Below are 16159 nucleotides of genomic sequence, written 5' to 3' on the forward strand. Positions count from 1 at the left end.
CATGATTTCAGGAAGGAGACAAAACATGCCCATGGGAAGGACCACATTCTACTAGCAGGGAGTGGATGTGTGCTGGCCAGGCATTGGAGCCTGACTGCTCTGTGATGCTGCCAAAGTGGAGGACACAATGTGTTGAGGGTGCAAAGGAATAGGCTCACAGAAAGCACCTGCCCTGGAGATGAAAGAAGAGAGCAGGAGAGAGTGGGTGGAAGTAAACTGCTCACAGTCCCTTGGCTTCCTGCCTAGGATCTGGGTTAAGGGAGGAGTGGAATTGCTCCGGCGATGTGGATGAAGATGATGGACAGAACCCAGAAGGTACATTCTGGCATCCCAGGAGGTCCAAGTCAGAAGTTCTCAACTTTGGCTGTTCATTGCATTCACTTTGGACACTTAACGCGAACATCAAGACCCTACCTTGACCTGGGACAGCCCATATACCGACAGCAGCGGTTCAGAGAGAAGTAGTCCCTTCAGCATGCGGACTGACAGCAGTGACTTCTGCCTGCCTAGCCTGGGTCCCCTTGGCCCAGGATAGGGATGCCAGAGTGGCTAGGACAACTGCTGGAAACCAGATATGTGGCTGCATTCCAAGGTATTGCCTCTTTCTCTTGAGGGTGAAAGTGCATGTTTGTGACATCAGAAGAAGATATTGACAAATCGGCTCTTGTTTCCAATTTTTTATACATGCTCCACCAGGAGCAGCAGCAAGTGCAGCAAGATGAACCTGCTGGCTGAGTCGCTGAAGTCTCTTCCCCCCTGCAGCTCCTCACGAACAGTGATCCCTCAGAAAGATGCTTTCACTGTGCTTTTTTCCCTAGGGAGGCTGGGTCTATGTTTTAGGGACTGCTGGGATTTCAATGTGTCCTTGCCAAGACTCAGGAGTTGTCCATGTGACACTGTTATAAGTTGGAGCTTTAAGAAGGAGTCAGACTAGCGGAGCCCCTCCCTTGTGAAGGGGATCAGGGCCTTCTACAAGGGAACTTTAAAAATGGAGAAATAGAACTAAGAGTGAAGTTCATTTTGGTGCAAAGAAATTTTTTTGAGATTTATACATAGTTCTTTGCTCCCTCCCCCTCACCCCATACATGTTTCCCCGAACTCTGGGAGTCCCTTATAAAGGAGGCTTCACAGAATGTGTCGACTCCCTTGTCCCCCAACCATGCAAAGACAAAACCTTCCTCCCCTCCAGAGGCTGCAGCCCTGGTCCGACAGCTGAATGTGCCAGCAACTTGATTTGCAAACTCTCTGTGGCAAATGCCTTTCTGTTCTTTACTGATTTCCCACTACGGTCTAGCCAGTTACAGCAGCAAAAAGCAAAGCCAGAGTCCTGCCTACTCTGTCTCCCCCAGCAGGTGGGCAGACTCTTCTGACCAGGCACAGAGCGAGCACTCAGCACGGCATGGCCCCCTCCTTCCCAGGGGGCATCAGAGCTCTTGGAAATGCTCCGCTTCAAGGACTGTCTGTGGGAAAACCACCACCCAACCATTTTTCATCAGCTCAGGATCCTTCTGGTACAAACAGAAAGGTGGAAACACAGGCAGAGCTGGCCCGTCTTCAAAATAAACCTGGAGATATTTGTTGAGATCTACTAGGCATCAGGCATTGTGTAAGATCGTGTGGAAACACGATGATGAATTAAACATGGCTCTTGCCCTCTAGTCTCTGCTAATCCATTTGAGAGGCAAGATAAGCGCACGTGAAAAGCGAACAATAAAAGATTTATAGAACAGCCCAAGACAACAATAGAATCGCTGTCAGGGGGCCTATCAGGAGTATATGATTTATTGCCTAATAAATCTGAGGACAGCTGGAACTGGACAGAAGAGGAGGCCACTTCAGGCCATGGCAGTTAGAAGGATGGAGATTGGGGGCTGGTGTGAGCACCTGTCTCTGGGAGCAGACAGCAAACCTGCTCAGCTGGACCAAAGAGAAGTTGTAGATAAACAGAATTGGAGGGGGTGGAGCTCCACCTTGGAAGATCTCAAATCTCAAGCCAAGGGCAGATTTCCTGGGGCAGGAAGTGGGGGAGCAATAAAGGTTTTTCAGCTCAGCAAGGGTAAATTGACCCTTCACGGTGCTTGCACACCTTCAGCAGACGGGGGCGCTGCACTGTTTCCAGTTGCTACAGGGTGGGCTGGGTCTCTTGCCAAGCATCACCTCTTTCTTCCAAAAGTTTAATTCCAGGGATTGATGACTGGGGTCGTTTTTCAGGATCAACTCGGGGTTAGCGTTGAGTGACAGGTAGCTTTAGAAAGTGCCCTCTTAACCTCCTGGACGGTGATTCAATGACTCAGCAACGAAAGGTTTTGCAATAGGCTCGCAGAACCAGACCAGCCTGCTTGTCCTAAGGAAACCTCAGGCTGTGTCCCTGCCCTGCCGGGTGGAAATTCCTCCTCTCCCCTGGTAGCATGCCTGCAGCACGTGCTCTGCAAGCAGCCCTGGGAGGTGGGAGAGGGATTTGGAATCAAGTCAGATTTGGGCACAGACTCTGGCTCTGCTGCTCACCAGCAGTGTGACTCTCCACATCTGGTCTGACTTCTTCCATTCCAGGTTTCCTCATCTGTGCAACAGGCAAAATCATTGCTTTTAGGAGGTAGTTACAAGTTAAAGCAAGACAGGAATTGATCAGAACATAGTAGGTGTATATGTATATATATACATACACACACACACACTCTTAAGATAAATTTAAGGTTATTTTTTATTTGAGTGACAGAGGGACACAGAGAGAAAAGAGATGCCTTTCATCCACTAGTTCATCCCCCAGCAATTGCAGGGGCTGGGTTGGTCTGAACCTGGGAGCCAGGAGCTTTCTCCAGGTCTCTCATGTGGGTGCAGGGGTCCAAGAAGTGAGCCATTCTCTGCTGCTTTCCCAGGCCATAAGCAAGGAGCTGGATGGGAAGTGGAGAAGCCAGGACACAAACCGATGCCCATAAAGGATGCTGGCATTGCAGGCAGTGCCTGTACATATTTTTTTCTATTTCAAAGTGCATGATGTTGCTGCAAAGGATGTCCCTTGTGTCTTTTGGCTCTCCCCCAAAAGATCGTATTTCTTGACTGTCCAACTATACCTTTCCCTCTGGCCTACCCCTGCTGTTGGAGCCCCCACAGATGGATGCGCTTCCTACAGTAGGGGCACCTGATTCAGCTTAGGGAGAAGATTCAGTTGCCCTTAAAGTAGCTTGAACCAAAGGACCATCCTCAATTTGACAAACCTTTCCCCTCGGAAATAAATAGAAGACAGAAGTAGGAATTTTGGCCTAAATTGGGGGAACATAAAGAGGACTTCTAATTCTAAACCTGTATTGTTCAGATACCATTCTAAGGCATTTCATGTGTTTAGGTTTACTTAGCAAACAATGCTTGCCGGGTGCCCAGCAGTTGGAATTATTCTACAAATACAAAATCATTTCACCCTCAAAACAACCTTAGGGAGTAGATGTTATCAGCCCAGTTTTCAGTTGGGGAAACTGAGCCATAAACAGATTATGCAGCTTGATGAAAGTCACACAGACACTGGGTGACTCTGTGTCCAGACATTGTAGTGAGGGCAAAAAATGTTTATGCAAAAATTAATGGAGGGACAGACGTGCAGCCTCGTAGCTAAAGACCCATGATCCTATACTTGTGTGCCACGGAGGAAACCCGCCATCAGCTCCCAACTGTAGTTTCCTTCTAATGCGACCATGAGAGGCTATGGTTACGGCTCAAATACTTGAATCCCAGCTACACATGTGGGAGATCTGGGTTGCTTTCCCAGCTCCCCAACTGTGGTCTGGCCTTATTCCAGCTGCTGTAAGCATTTGGAGGTGAACTAGCAGATGAATGATTTCTGCCTGTATTTCTACCATTCAAATAAACAAATACAATTTTTAAACAGAGATAACAGCCCACCTAAAGTGCCTTCTTTTGACATAGGGTTTGGATATTACAGAGCAGTTAAAGTTAGGTAATCAGTAGCACTGTCTTCTGTCTCATACTGGTGAAATTCCTAAGGCCTGCTTACAGGTGCACATTAAAGATCTGCCTCCCTGCTGGCTCCCTTGACACCTGATCACTCATCCTCCTCCGGTTTGTTTCTTAAGGCTGACATTTGTCATCAGTCACACGCCAGACTCCATTCTTGGTACAATGGAAACCTAGGCAATCATAGTTCAAGCTGCTCAAAGTCTATTGGGAAAGTAGAGAAACAGATCAACAACCACATGCATGGCCAAGACAGGACTCTGCTGGGCCTCTCAGCCTTCTTGAAGGAAACACACTTCACCATCTCTTGACTCAGAACTGGAGCCAACATATTTCTTTACACAAGAGGCAGGTGCCACTCCCAGCCAGCTGACTAGGTCAGGGACAGTTGGTTGCTTGCCTGGCTTCCTCCTTCACCATCTCCCCCTGTTGTCTCTCCCTTGTTCTTTGGACATTTGCTTCCTCTCCCTCTTCCCTTCCTCTGCTTTGTGCTTAGTCACCCACCAACCTTCCCAGAGCCTGTCCCCAGGCACTTCATCTCTAAGCCTGTGTGGCTTGGGAAAGCCTGACCCAGATCTTGCCACACTCACAGAAGGTTGTTTTGCCCCATGAGCTTGGGATTTCTCATCTCTTTGGGAACTCAACAATGAACAGAACATCCCAAGATATCTCCCTTATTCAAGCATAGTTTGGTTAGAGCTGCTAAAATCAGAAACATTTCTGGAAGAAACACATCAGAGTGGGTGGCAGAGGCGAGGGCAAGCATGGCCTCAGGACAAAGCGGGTGAGCTCTGTCCTGCTCTCGGCCACCTGTATGCCCTCAGTGCATCAGCCCCTCCCCTCACAGGGCCCTGCAGTGTTCCCAGGAAAGAGACACAGCCAAGGGCAACAGGGGAGCAGCTCGGCTTGGGATTTCTTTCTTTTTTTTTTTTTTTTTTTAAAGATTTATTTATTTTATTACAAAGTCAGATATACAGACAGGAGGAGGAGAGACAGAGAGGAAGATCTTCCGTCTGTTGATTCACCCCCAAGTGAGAGCAATGGCCGGTGCTGTGTCGATCCAAAGCCAGGAACCAGGAACTTCTTCCAGGTCTCCCACATGGGTGCAGGGTCCCAAGGACTTGGGCTGTCCTCGACTGCTTTCCCAGGCCACAAGCAGGGAGCTGGATGGGAAGTGGAGCTGCCGGGATTAGAACTGGTGCCCATATGGGATCCTGGTGCGTTGAAGGCGAGGACTTTAGCCGCTAGGCCACACCGCCGGGCCCACGGCTTGGCATTTCTAAGAAGACTCATGAAGCTGATGGTGATGAAGCTAAACAGGCTGTCCCCCTGCTAATGATGCTCTGTATCCATTTGCAGGTGTGTGAACAATACATCTTGAGGAGAAGGTCGTTGTTAACTTTCTTGTTTGTCTTTCATGAACTCCATTACGGCATCTTAGTTTCCACTATAAAACCTCGAATACTGTCATTTCCAGATTTTGGTTGCTCCTGGATCTGCTTGTGATGTTTCATGCTCGGAACTTGCTGGTAAGAGTGAGGCCAGTGACTCAGTCTTCCTGAATCTGATGCTTTATTTTGTCTTCTAGAAATGCTAGGAAAGCCAAGTTGATCTGTTCAGGAATAAGGGTTTGGGATAGGCTGGGAGGCAGAGGGATAGACCTTGGGAAGAGGGCAGATGCTTATCACCCCAACATTTTCATTCAATGGAGAGCAAGTGCTGGAGTCAGATGCAGGCCTGGCCCTGTGCCACGCTCAGGACCGAGAGAGACCTAGAGCGCTGGGATAATGGCAGCAGGGGCAGTGTTTACTTCCCCAGAATTCCTCTGCACTGTTCACTGCCTGTTCTTCAAGAGCAAAGCCACCAAGGCAGACAGACCAAGCATCACAGTTTGTTCATCCCCTGAAGGATTTCACCACCGGATTAGCCGATTTCGGGGAAAAGATTTAGGAAAGGAGCTGGCAAGGATTGGGAGCTGGGAGATGGGATGCAGAACAAACATTGGTTTGGCAGCTTTTCAGGCAGGCAGTCACGGCATTCTTCAGCATGTAGTTTTTGACCCACACGATCAGTAAGAACTTGGGGTGGATTCTCCATCCTTTGAGCCAGGTCTAGCAAGGATTACAAAGTTGTTCTAGGTAAAATGGATAACAGAAGCCTCAGGCTTACTTGGGTTTGTCTAGGAGAGCCTGCAAAGGAAATGAATGTTCCACCTGATTCTAGAAGTATCAGTGATTTATCAGATGCACAAAGTGGGGGAAAGAAATGCTGGGTAGAAGGATGGAGAAGTGGGAAGGCTGAGCTGGCAGGACTGAGGGTCTAGAAGCAGGTGTGGTGAACAAGCTCCAGCAGTGGCTAGGCCGAGTGCCTGCCCACTCCCCACGGATGAGCATGGGGCTGCTGCCAGCTGTCTTTGGGGAGGAAGGGAGTGGAAGAAAAGCCCAGCCCTAGGCCCCCATGCCCACCTCACTCTGGGATTTCCATGATTCCTTCCTTCTCCTGTGGGAGTGTTTCTGGAATGGGATGCCTGACAGAGAGACCGCAGAGAAATCTGTTCCCTCTGGATGTTTGGTAAAGCATTTTCTTGGTAGAAAAATCTGGAGCCAGAGAACTCCAGAAGCAACTCTAACAGCTCTAGCGTCCAGCTCCCCTGCCAGATTCAGCCTTCCCCCAGGCCCTCATACCCAGCCTGAGACCATGACAACTGAAGGGACTTGCCTTCACTTCTCTTTTATTCAGATACCACTTGAATAGTGGTCAGACAGCAAAGGCAGAAACTACAAACCCACACACAGAATAAATTATGAAATCCATATTGTACAGCTTTGACAGAAGACGCTGAGCCACCAGAACAGCCTCCACAGTCCAGTGTCTGAAGAGCCATGAGATGTCTCAACCCCCGAGAGTCTGTGACAGACTTGTGGCACATCTTGAGCCACCCTAGCAAGACCAAATTTTCCCATGATCCTGGGCACACCACAGAGGCACATATTGGAATGAAGTGGGTTCAGGGGATAGTTTTTAACTGACCAGCAGCTCAGCAACAAGTGAAGTAGACCTGGTGACACCCTCTTGTGGCTTTGGTGGTAGGGAACCCCTTGGCTCCTCTGGGAGTGACCAATACCCCCAAAGCAGTGAGGAAGGGGAACCAACTTTTGTTAGCCTGGATATTGTGGGAGCACATCTCAGCTGTTCCATGCTACCCTTGCTCCACTATCTGGCCCACCAATCCTCACCTGTCACTCCCGGAATGAATGAATGAAGTGCATACCCGGGGACCTGAACGGAATTGGATGGTCCCAAACAGTGAGCCAGAGCTCCTTCAGCCACTCGCCAGCAGTATGGTATTGGGAAAGTTACCTCACTCCTCTAAGCCGCCTACTTCCCATCTGTCAACACCCAGGGTTATCACAGGAATTGCTCAAGTCACATATTGCAAGAACTGCACTGGACTCAAGTCAAATGCTCAACACCTGCTTTCTTCCTGGCCTCTGTCTTCCAGTTCTTCTTATTTTCCCATTTTGTTTTTCACATCTGTCTGTTGCCAGTCATGGAATACCAATGGCACCAAAAATCTCTGAACCAGTAGTCCCTCCTCCCCCTATATTCTTCCAGTACAAATCTGTGCCATTGGGATGGCCAAAGTATATGCCACAGGACCAGACACCATGTGAGCCCAGGAGAGAGAGGTGTGTGGCTTATGGGTGCGCAGAGACCTGACACTCAGGAATGAGGGGCTGTGATGGTGCGCTGATACGAACAAGGAAGTTGAGTCAGGCCAGAAGCTGGAAAACCAGGGGCGGTGCTATTCATAACCTTTAACACGAGCAACGTCTCCCACCTCTGCCCTTTCCAGGAGTGGGCAGCCCAAGGATAACGGAGACTTATCTTCCAGGTACGCTTGTCCATCAAAAAGCCAGTTGGATGGGTCCAACAGCTCAGGTTCTGCAGCCACTTCCTGTCCATCCCCATCTTACCTACCCATCCCTTTACGCATTGTTCTACAGAGCTCTGTAGAGTACAGGCTGCCCTGGACAGAGACCCTGTGTGTTCACTTAGCACCTTAACTTACAGTCCCTTGATTGAAGTCTTTTATGGTAAAGCTATGAGGTAGTAACACGACAGGCAGCCCCTCTCCTTTGATAGAGGAGCTCAAGGTAACACGGTAAGTGTAGCTGCCACGCAGTAAAACTAGGCCAGTGCAGGACACTGGGCTGATGCCCAAAGACTGGAAATGCGCTCTCCTTCCCCAGGCCTCAGTGTCATGGTCCTGGGCTCTGTCCAGACCAGCTCCACTGCTCTTCACACCAGTGTGGGTTTCAAGTCATCTTTGAAGTTCACGATAGGCTTGGAGCGGGCCCACAGCTTTTCCCAGGAGGCCAGCCCCGGAGCAAGTTCAGGGTCAGAGTCGGAGGTGTCACTGTCACTGGAGTCCAAGGAGCTCTGGAAGCAGATTTCACAGTAGGGCCGGTGGCAGTGGCAGAAGAACTCATCGGAGCTGCTGGATTCCGTGTCGAGGTAGGGGCACCGAGAAGCCAGGGAGGGGCAGCCCTGGGCTGGCGGAGGCTGCAGGGGCCGCTGCTCTGGGAGGGCAGTGGAGGCTCTGTGGTGGTGTGGTGCCGCAGGATCTGGTGCCTGCCCCTGGAGGGCAACACTGCCCTCTCCCGCCCCTAGGGTCTCTGTCTGGCATGGTTTGCTGCCCTCCAAGAGGCCCAACCTGACTCTAGGATCTGGGAGGAGTAATGGCTTCATGGGGGAGGGTCTTGGGATCCTAGAGTCAGCAGTTTGGGGGTCCAGCTTGGAGCTATTTGCATTCTGCACCTTCAGCCCACCATGTGTCCCAGAAAGAGTCCGATTTGCCCGACGCCCAGCGTATGAGGGCACTGAGCCTGGAAGGTGGGCACGAGCCCGTCGCCTCCTCACCAGGTAGGGGCTGAAGCCCAGCTCCCTGTGGGCGGCTGTCTTCTGGGGACTGGAGGCCGCACTGTTCTTCAGGGGCTGCTGGGGACGAGCCAGGGAGCTTAGGAGGGGCACCTCAGGGCTGACACCCAGGTCTTCTAAGACTTCCTGCAGCTTCTCCCTGATCACAGAGTTGACTCTGGGCAGGCGTCTCGGAGATCCTTCCAAGTTCTCCAGCTGCATTGGGCTCTGGGGACGGGAGCCCCCTCCACCTGGCATGGCACCCCGGCTAGGGGCCACCAGTCCCTGGTCTCCTCTTTCCGGACTCTGGCTGCAAACCAAGTCTAAAGGGTCAGAAAAGTCTTTCATGTCACACATCGTCTCCTTCTGCCTCGTAGAGGGGCTGGTGTTCCCTGAAGGCTGCTGGAGGCACTGCCCACGTGGCAAAGGGCCTGGGATGTCCTGGAAGCCCTGGGCAGCACCACCACCATCATTTGGAGAGTCAGAGGGGCCTTCCAAAGGCCGCTGAGCTGTCAGGCTGTGGGCAGAGGCCAACTCCAGGTGGTCCTTGCTCTGGGAGGAGGCAGGGAGGACAGCGGCTGGTGGGGGCTCATAGGCGCACTCCGCTGACATCAGCCTCACCAGCTTCTCTTTGGCATTGTTGACTTGTTCCTGCAGGCTCTCGATCATGGCGTTTTTCTGTGAAATAAAAGCAAAGCCATCAACCAAAGATGCTGCTGGGGTCTCCACACCACTTCTCATGGGGACTAAATGTGGTGTCAGAAGAGCTTGGGCTGAATCTCAGGTCTTCCACTGTATGGGCTGATGACCTCTGAGGAGGCCCCTGCCCCAGGGGATTGGAGCTGACGCACACTGGGTGGCTTCAGCACAGTGACTGACGTGTGGTGCTTGACTAGGCCAATCTGTACCTCCCCATGTCGTCCATGAGGAAGCAGAAGACACATCGTAGATCCCCGTTAGCTGCTAAGAGCCTTCTCCTCTTGCCCCTGAACTGAGAGAGCCAGCTGCCTTTGTGAGCCACCTGCTTCCATCTTGGGTGTGTCATACTTTGGCAGAGCACACATACGTCTGAGCACACCCCGAGGGCATGAACAGACAGAGGAATGAGCACTTGCCTCTTGCTAAGGAGCCTAGTCAATGGGAAGGACAGGGAAGAGGGTAGAGACTCTCTGGTTGAAAGAGTAAGAGCAGAGCCAAGGAAGCACCACTGAGAATCTCGGGTTAGTTGAAGCTTGGCGAGGGGGGACGAGTGGGGACAAAAGGACAAAGCTACCCCATGGCAATATCAATTGCCAATATCTCCCAAAGAAACGTGTGCATCAGGAGTGTTGGAGAAATGTCATAAGAAAAGGACAACAAGGCTTGTTGGACCCAAGTCTCTGGCTATAGTAGATCTAGAACGGGGCACAGATGAATGAGGCTGGGGCACATCTCCTGCTGAACGGCCTTCCTGTCACATGGAAGTTAGTGGAAGACGAGGCAGTGCTCAGTGGGTTTGGCAGGTGACAGCACAGTGGGTTTGGCAGGTGACAAGTGGCACAGCGCTTGTGCCACTTGCAAGCGCAAGATTGTGGGGAATGGATGGCAGCATGGGCAGTGGGTACACCAGGTACAGCTGTGCCCTGCATCTCTGACTGTATACTCACTGCTGGGGCTCACAGGAAGAGCAGTAGGATGAGATCTTCACTACAGCTGCAGTCTCGGGGCACACAGCAGAAGTTAATATACCAAATCTGAAGTTCCAGAATGTGCTTGTTTGAACAGCAAAATGTTGCTTCTCTGCTATCATCCTCCAGGAGCTAAGCATGAGCACTTGGGTATCCACTGATGGGGCTCTACAAACCAAACCAAAGCTTCTGCCCCCTTTTTAGGAGAGCTAATCTGGGCTGCCTATAGGTTGGCCCCGTGGTTTCTACTCAAGTTCACATGGGAGAGTTATCTATAAACAGAAGAGTAACGTAAGTAAAATAGCTCAACAATCTGTCCAGCCACAAGGCTAGCTGCCCTGGATACACAGGGAAAGGAATTTTCTAGTACTTCTGTTCCTCCTGGCATAGTCTACTGCTTTCATCATTAGGACAGAAGCCAGGGCCACTGAAGAACTGGAGAAGGAGGTAGGGAGGGGGCTTTCAGCCAAGCACCTGACTACCTGTTCCCCTTCTCCCTGCCTGCAGAGTGGTAAGGTCTGGGTGTTGCTAGCTGAGTATGCATGACTCAAGGACTCACCAGGAGCAGAGCGGACGAGGAACACTGAGACATGAGGCTCTTTGCAACATCTGGGCTGTGCCAGCTCTCCCCCATCTCCCTGTCTGTCTCCTGGGGGTGACTGACGGCTGCATATTACCCCCATCTTCTTCCACCTGCCCCTTCTCCTGCAGCCAACCCCACATACTGTTAGGCTGCCTTCAGGAGGCTCCTGCCTGCTCCCAGAGTCAGGGAAAAACCTTAACCGATGATAGCCATGGCAGTGGGTGAACTGTAAGTGCTGCTTCTCTGTCCCTTTATTGGCAACCTCCTTTGCCTATCAAAAACCAGTATAAACCATGACGGAGGAAGGGGCTCCACTCTCAGCAAACCCAGCATCCGAAGCTGCCCACGGACAGACTTAGACATGTCAGCCCCAACAGTACATTTCCCTTTTACCAGAAAAGGAAGTGGGACTTTGTTTTCCCCATGGCTGCATGCTAACTAGAGGCGGGGTGTGAGGCTCCTCCGTTGTCAGACCAAAACCACTGCAGCTGGAGTCCAGCAGCTGCAGTCACACGAACTTAATGAATGATGACTGTGGGCTCTCGGTGAGGGAAGTGGGGAGGGGCGGCAGTAGCCAAACACGCACAGACACCTTTCACAGGGTGCAGGCCACAGACGAAACACAATCCACCTGTGGTTTCTGTGCTTCAAGGAAGAAAGGCAAGAGGTGAATTTTTTTCTGCTGTAAAGTTCAGAAGAGGAATCTTTCCAGTTCTTGGAAGCTTCTAGCTACCATTCTTTTTTTTTTTTTTTAAAGATTTATTTATTTTATTACAAAGTCAGATATACAGACAGGAGGAGAGACAGAGAGGAAGATCTTCCGTCCGATGATTCACTTCCCAAGTGAGCGCAACAGCCGGTGCTTAGCCAATCCGATGCCGGGAACCAGGAACTTCTTCCAGGTCTCCCACGTGGTTGCAGGATCCCAAAGCTTTGGGCCATCCTCAACCGCTTTCCCAGGCCATAAGCAGGGAGCTGGATGGGAAGTGGAGGTGCTGGGATTAGAACCATATGGGCTCCCGGTGCGTTGAAGGCGAGGACTTTAGCCGCTAGGCCACACCGCCGGGCCCCTAGCTACTATTCTTCCCATAGACCCGGAAGTCAAGGTCAGGTGCTGTTCAGTTGCCTGTGGACCCCCAGTCATCTGGGCAAAAGGGTGATGAATGAGACGATGAAGGCCAAAGAGGAGGAAGGATGCGTGGGAAAGAAGTCAGGACTTGCACACATATCTGTCTACCTAAGGAGCCGGGATGCAGATACTGAGCACCCCTTAGCCTGCCACAGGGCAGGGAGTGCTGCTGCTGCTCAGGCCGATGCTGGGAAAGGTACCCCCGTTGTTGTCAGGATCGAGGAGGCCAGCTCGCCCAGCCTGCATTGTTTGCACCTGTGCTGGGCCGTTCCTGCACAGGTGCACGATTCTTTCCTCCAGAGCAGAGTCGGTGGGGGGTGGGGGGTCACTGCCTGGGAAACCAGGCAACATGGCAGAACGGAAAGCATGTCACAAAGCAACACATGCCAGGCAGGCTGCTTGACTGTTCCAACCTTAGCTGACTATGAATGAAAACCATCCTTGATGTTCCAGCCAAGCTTCTGGCTTCCTGTTTAGTTAAAAAGAAAAAAACCGTAAGAAAAGCATCTTTGAAAACTTCACAAGTGTCAAGGCAAGGTTACTCCCTTGCCAGGTGTGAAGAGGTCTGGTTTTGAAAGCATGGCTAGAAAGCTTCATAAACAGCTAAAACACAGGCAGGTTTGGCTCCAAAGGGCAGCAGAGGTCCGTATAGACAGGATAGGACCATGGAGCAGAGGGAGTAGCTCAGGGTTACCTGGGCAAATCTCAACCTCCTCACTAGGAACTTCGAATGCCCTAGTCAGGTCCATGGTGATAAGAAGCATTTTCCCACAGAGCAGCTACTCAGGCATGTTCTGTACCAGAAAAAAAATATGGCCTTGTTGTTCAGCTGGAGTCCACACACTGACTAATTCCCCTGGGCCTGGTGCCTTTTTCCTGAGGAATACAGCCCCTGCGTTCTGCTACGTGCTGTCTTTCAGCCTACACCATACTGCCCAGGTCTGGGAGAGGGGCCAGTCCTGGCTCAGGAACAGAGAATGGCTGGGGGCTGCCTGTCAACCAAGCCCCACTCTGCCAGTGCTACAGTGACTCTCAGAGGTCCTTGGCTGACCCCACCCTTCCTCAGCTGTGCACATGTCGTGCAACAGCAGAGGTTTGTCAGGAGGTGGACATCTCTTATCCAAACTTGAAAAAGACAGGAAGGGCCCTGTAAGATCTCGGACAAGAAGGTGCTACTCCATAGGGGTACATCTTGGAAAAATGAAGGAAAATAGAATTAAAAGCTAAGCTCATTTTGGTACCAAGAATTTTGAAATCCAGATATACATGGGGTCTTCACAAAATTCATGGGGGAAAAAAAAGCAATGTGTGGAATTCAAAACAATTTGTACCAAAATACACAGAGCTTTTAATCCCATTTTCCATGACATTTTTGAAAATGTCCTCTTCTGTAAAGAAAGAACATATCACACAGATACCATTATCATCTACAACTCAAGGCCTTTGTAATGCTCTCTCTCTCTGCTTACAATGTGTTTCCCTAAAACTCTTTGCTTGAGCCAATTTGTATTTTACTTTCAACTTTCTGCCAAGAGTCTTCTTTGCTCTAACTTTGGTTCCTTAGCCCTTGCTACTCTTTTTCCTTTATAGTTTTTTTTTATCACATTTTATGATTACATGTTTATGAAGGGACATCAGGAAGTTTGTAAAAATGGATGAAAGGTAAGTTTAGAGGTGGGCAGAGCACTTAAGATGCCTTAGTATGTCAGCAAAGCTTTCCTTTGTCTTTGAGAATGAAATAAAATTCTTCCACGCTAAAGAAAAGCTCAAACAATTCAGCTCTTTCTGACCTGCCCTACAAATGACACTCAAAGATGTTCTCTTGGCAGAGAAAACAAATAGCACCTAACAAAATCAAAGGGAAACATGGAGAACAACCCAATAAAATGACAACAGAGGACTAAATCAAACAATGAACAACCCATTGCTAAAATGAAGAACCAAATTAACACCAATCCATATTAACCCTGAATGTAAATGACTTAAACTCATCAATCAAATGTCATAGATTAGTGGACTGGATCAAAAAATAAAAACAATGTATCTGATGACAACAGGAGACACATCAACAAAGATATGAAAGTGGTAAGTGAAAGGATAAAAAAGTAGTCCAGGCTAATGGAAAGGAAAAGCAAGCTGGTGTAGCCATTCTTATGTCAGATAAGATAGACTTTAGCATGAAAAATATTAAGAGATGAAGGGTACCTTATAGCCATTTTAAAGTATATAGCAGCCGGTCCTGCATATAAACTAAAATTGAAATGTCAATGAGCTAATCATAGGTTGTGGTTAGGACTTGCTTTTTTTTTTTTCCTTTTTTTTTTTTCATCATACTGGTTACTCACAACCATGTCAATTCCATAATATTGCAAATTGCTGTTGATGTTATATTGGGACTCTTAATTGACTGTGATGATATTCTACCAGCTCTAACTTCGGACCAGAAATGGTCTCCCCAAGAAACTGTTCAACCCATCTGGACAATAAGTAGCTGGACTCTATGCTTGGTACATGTTTGCAAGGAAAGAATCTTGATTGAATTTGAACTGTAATACTGCATCAAGGTGGAGGAATCCACCAGAGGGGAGGGGCATGGGGAGGGGTGGGGGGATTCCCAGAGCCTATGAAACTGTCACATAATGCAAAATAATTAATAAAAAAAAAGAGATGAAGGGTGCCGCATAATGATCAAAGGATCTATTCAGCAAGAAGAAGATAACCATAATAAATATATATGCACCAGAGCACCTAGCTACATGAAACACATACTAATGGATTTAAAGGGAGAAATAGACTCCAATACAATAACAGTGGGAGACCTTAATACCCCATTAATGTCAGTGGGACAGACTGAAGAGACAGAAACTCGGCAATGAAACAACAGAGCTCACCCAGACACTACAGCAAATGGACTTAACTGATATCTATAGAACCTTTCATCCTACAGACAGGTAATACATTTTTTTCATCAATACATGGAACCTTCTCCAGGATTGACCATGTTATAGGCCATAAAAATGTCTCAGCAAATTAAAAAAAATGAAATTATACCATGCACCTTCTCAGACCATCATGGAGTGAAACTGGAGACCAATAGGTCAAAATACCCCAGAAAATATGCAAATAGCTGGAGACTAAATAATACGCTACTAAATGAACAGTGGATTATAGGGGAAATTTAAAAACTTCTTGAAACAAATGAAGGCATCAACACAACGTATCAAAACTTATGGGATGTCCACTGCACATGCTGGCAGGCACAGGAACCGGAGTTGGGGGCCATCTAACAGAGAGTTATGGGGGTCTCTCTGACTGGGCTTCAGCTCCCGCTAGGTACCAAGTGTGTGGTGGGCATGGTTGGGCTGGGCTGCAGCACCCATTGGTTTACAGAGGAGACAGAACAAATTTATCAACTACCCAGTGAAACTTAATAGCAAACTTCTGGATGAATGGAGACTCTGAGGTGGACTATGTCAGCCAATTGACCTTTGAAGAATTTCCTCATCCTTGGAGCGGCGATACTAGAACTATCAAAAACACTTGAGTGGGACCCTCCTAATATGTTCCACCATGGGGACATGACTGGGATGACATTGGGTACTGGGGAGGCTGGGTGCGGTCTCTCCCATTGTATCTTCTCCTTTCCCAACTATAGGAAGAAGAAAAAGAAAATGTGTAAGCAATGGTCTCACCCACATTCCCCTGATTCATGACCTTTCCCACCCTGATCAACTATGTAAACATCATCAAAAATAAAATAAAAATTTATGTGACATGATCAAGGCAGTGTTAAGAGAAAAGTTTATCTCTCAATCAATGCTTATGTTAAGAAATTGAAAAGCACCAAGTAAATGGGCTAACTATACATTTGGAGGAGTCAGAAAAATAGCAGGA

General features: G+C 49.1%; 1 protein-coding gene across 1 annotated transcript in view; it reads right to left on the minus strand.

The window, feature by feature from the left end:
* Window positions 1-8123: 8123 nt before the first annotated feature.
* GPR156 (G protein-coupled receptor 156) overlaps window positions 8124-16159 on the minus strand; it is a 74578-nt gene continuing 66542 nt past the window's right edge. Inside the window, exon 9 of the mRNA XM_058661292.1 lies at window positions 8124-9564. Coding sequence (XP_058517275.1) covers window positions 8269-9564 — 1296 coding nt within the window. The 3' untranslated portion in view covers window positions 8124-8268. The remainder of the gene's footprint in view (window positions 9565-16159) is intronic.

This window comes from Ochotona princeps, chromosome 3 (assembly GCF_030435755.1).
Source record: "Ochotona princeps isolate mOchPri1 chromosome 3, mOchPri1.hap1, whole genome shotgun sequence".
NCBI classification, from domain to species: Eukaryota; Metazoa; Chordata; class Mammalia; order Lagomorpha; family Ochotonidae; genus Ochotona; species Ochotona princeps.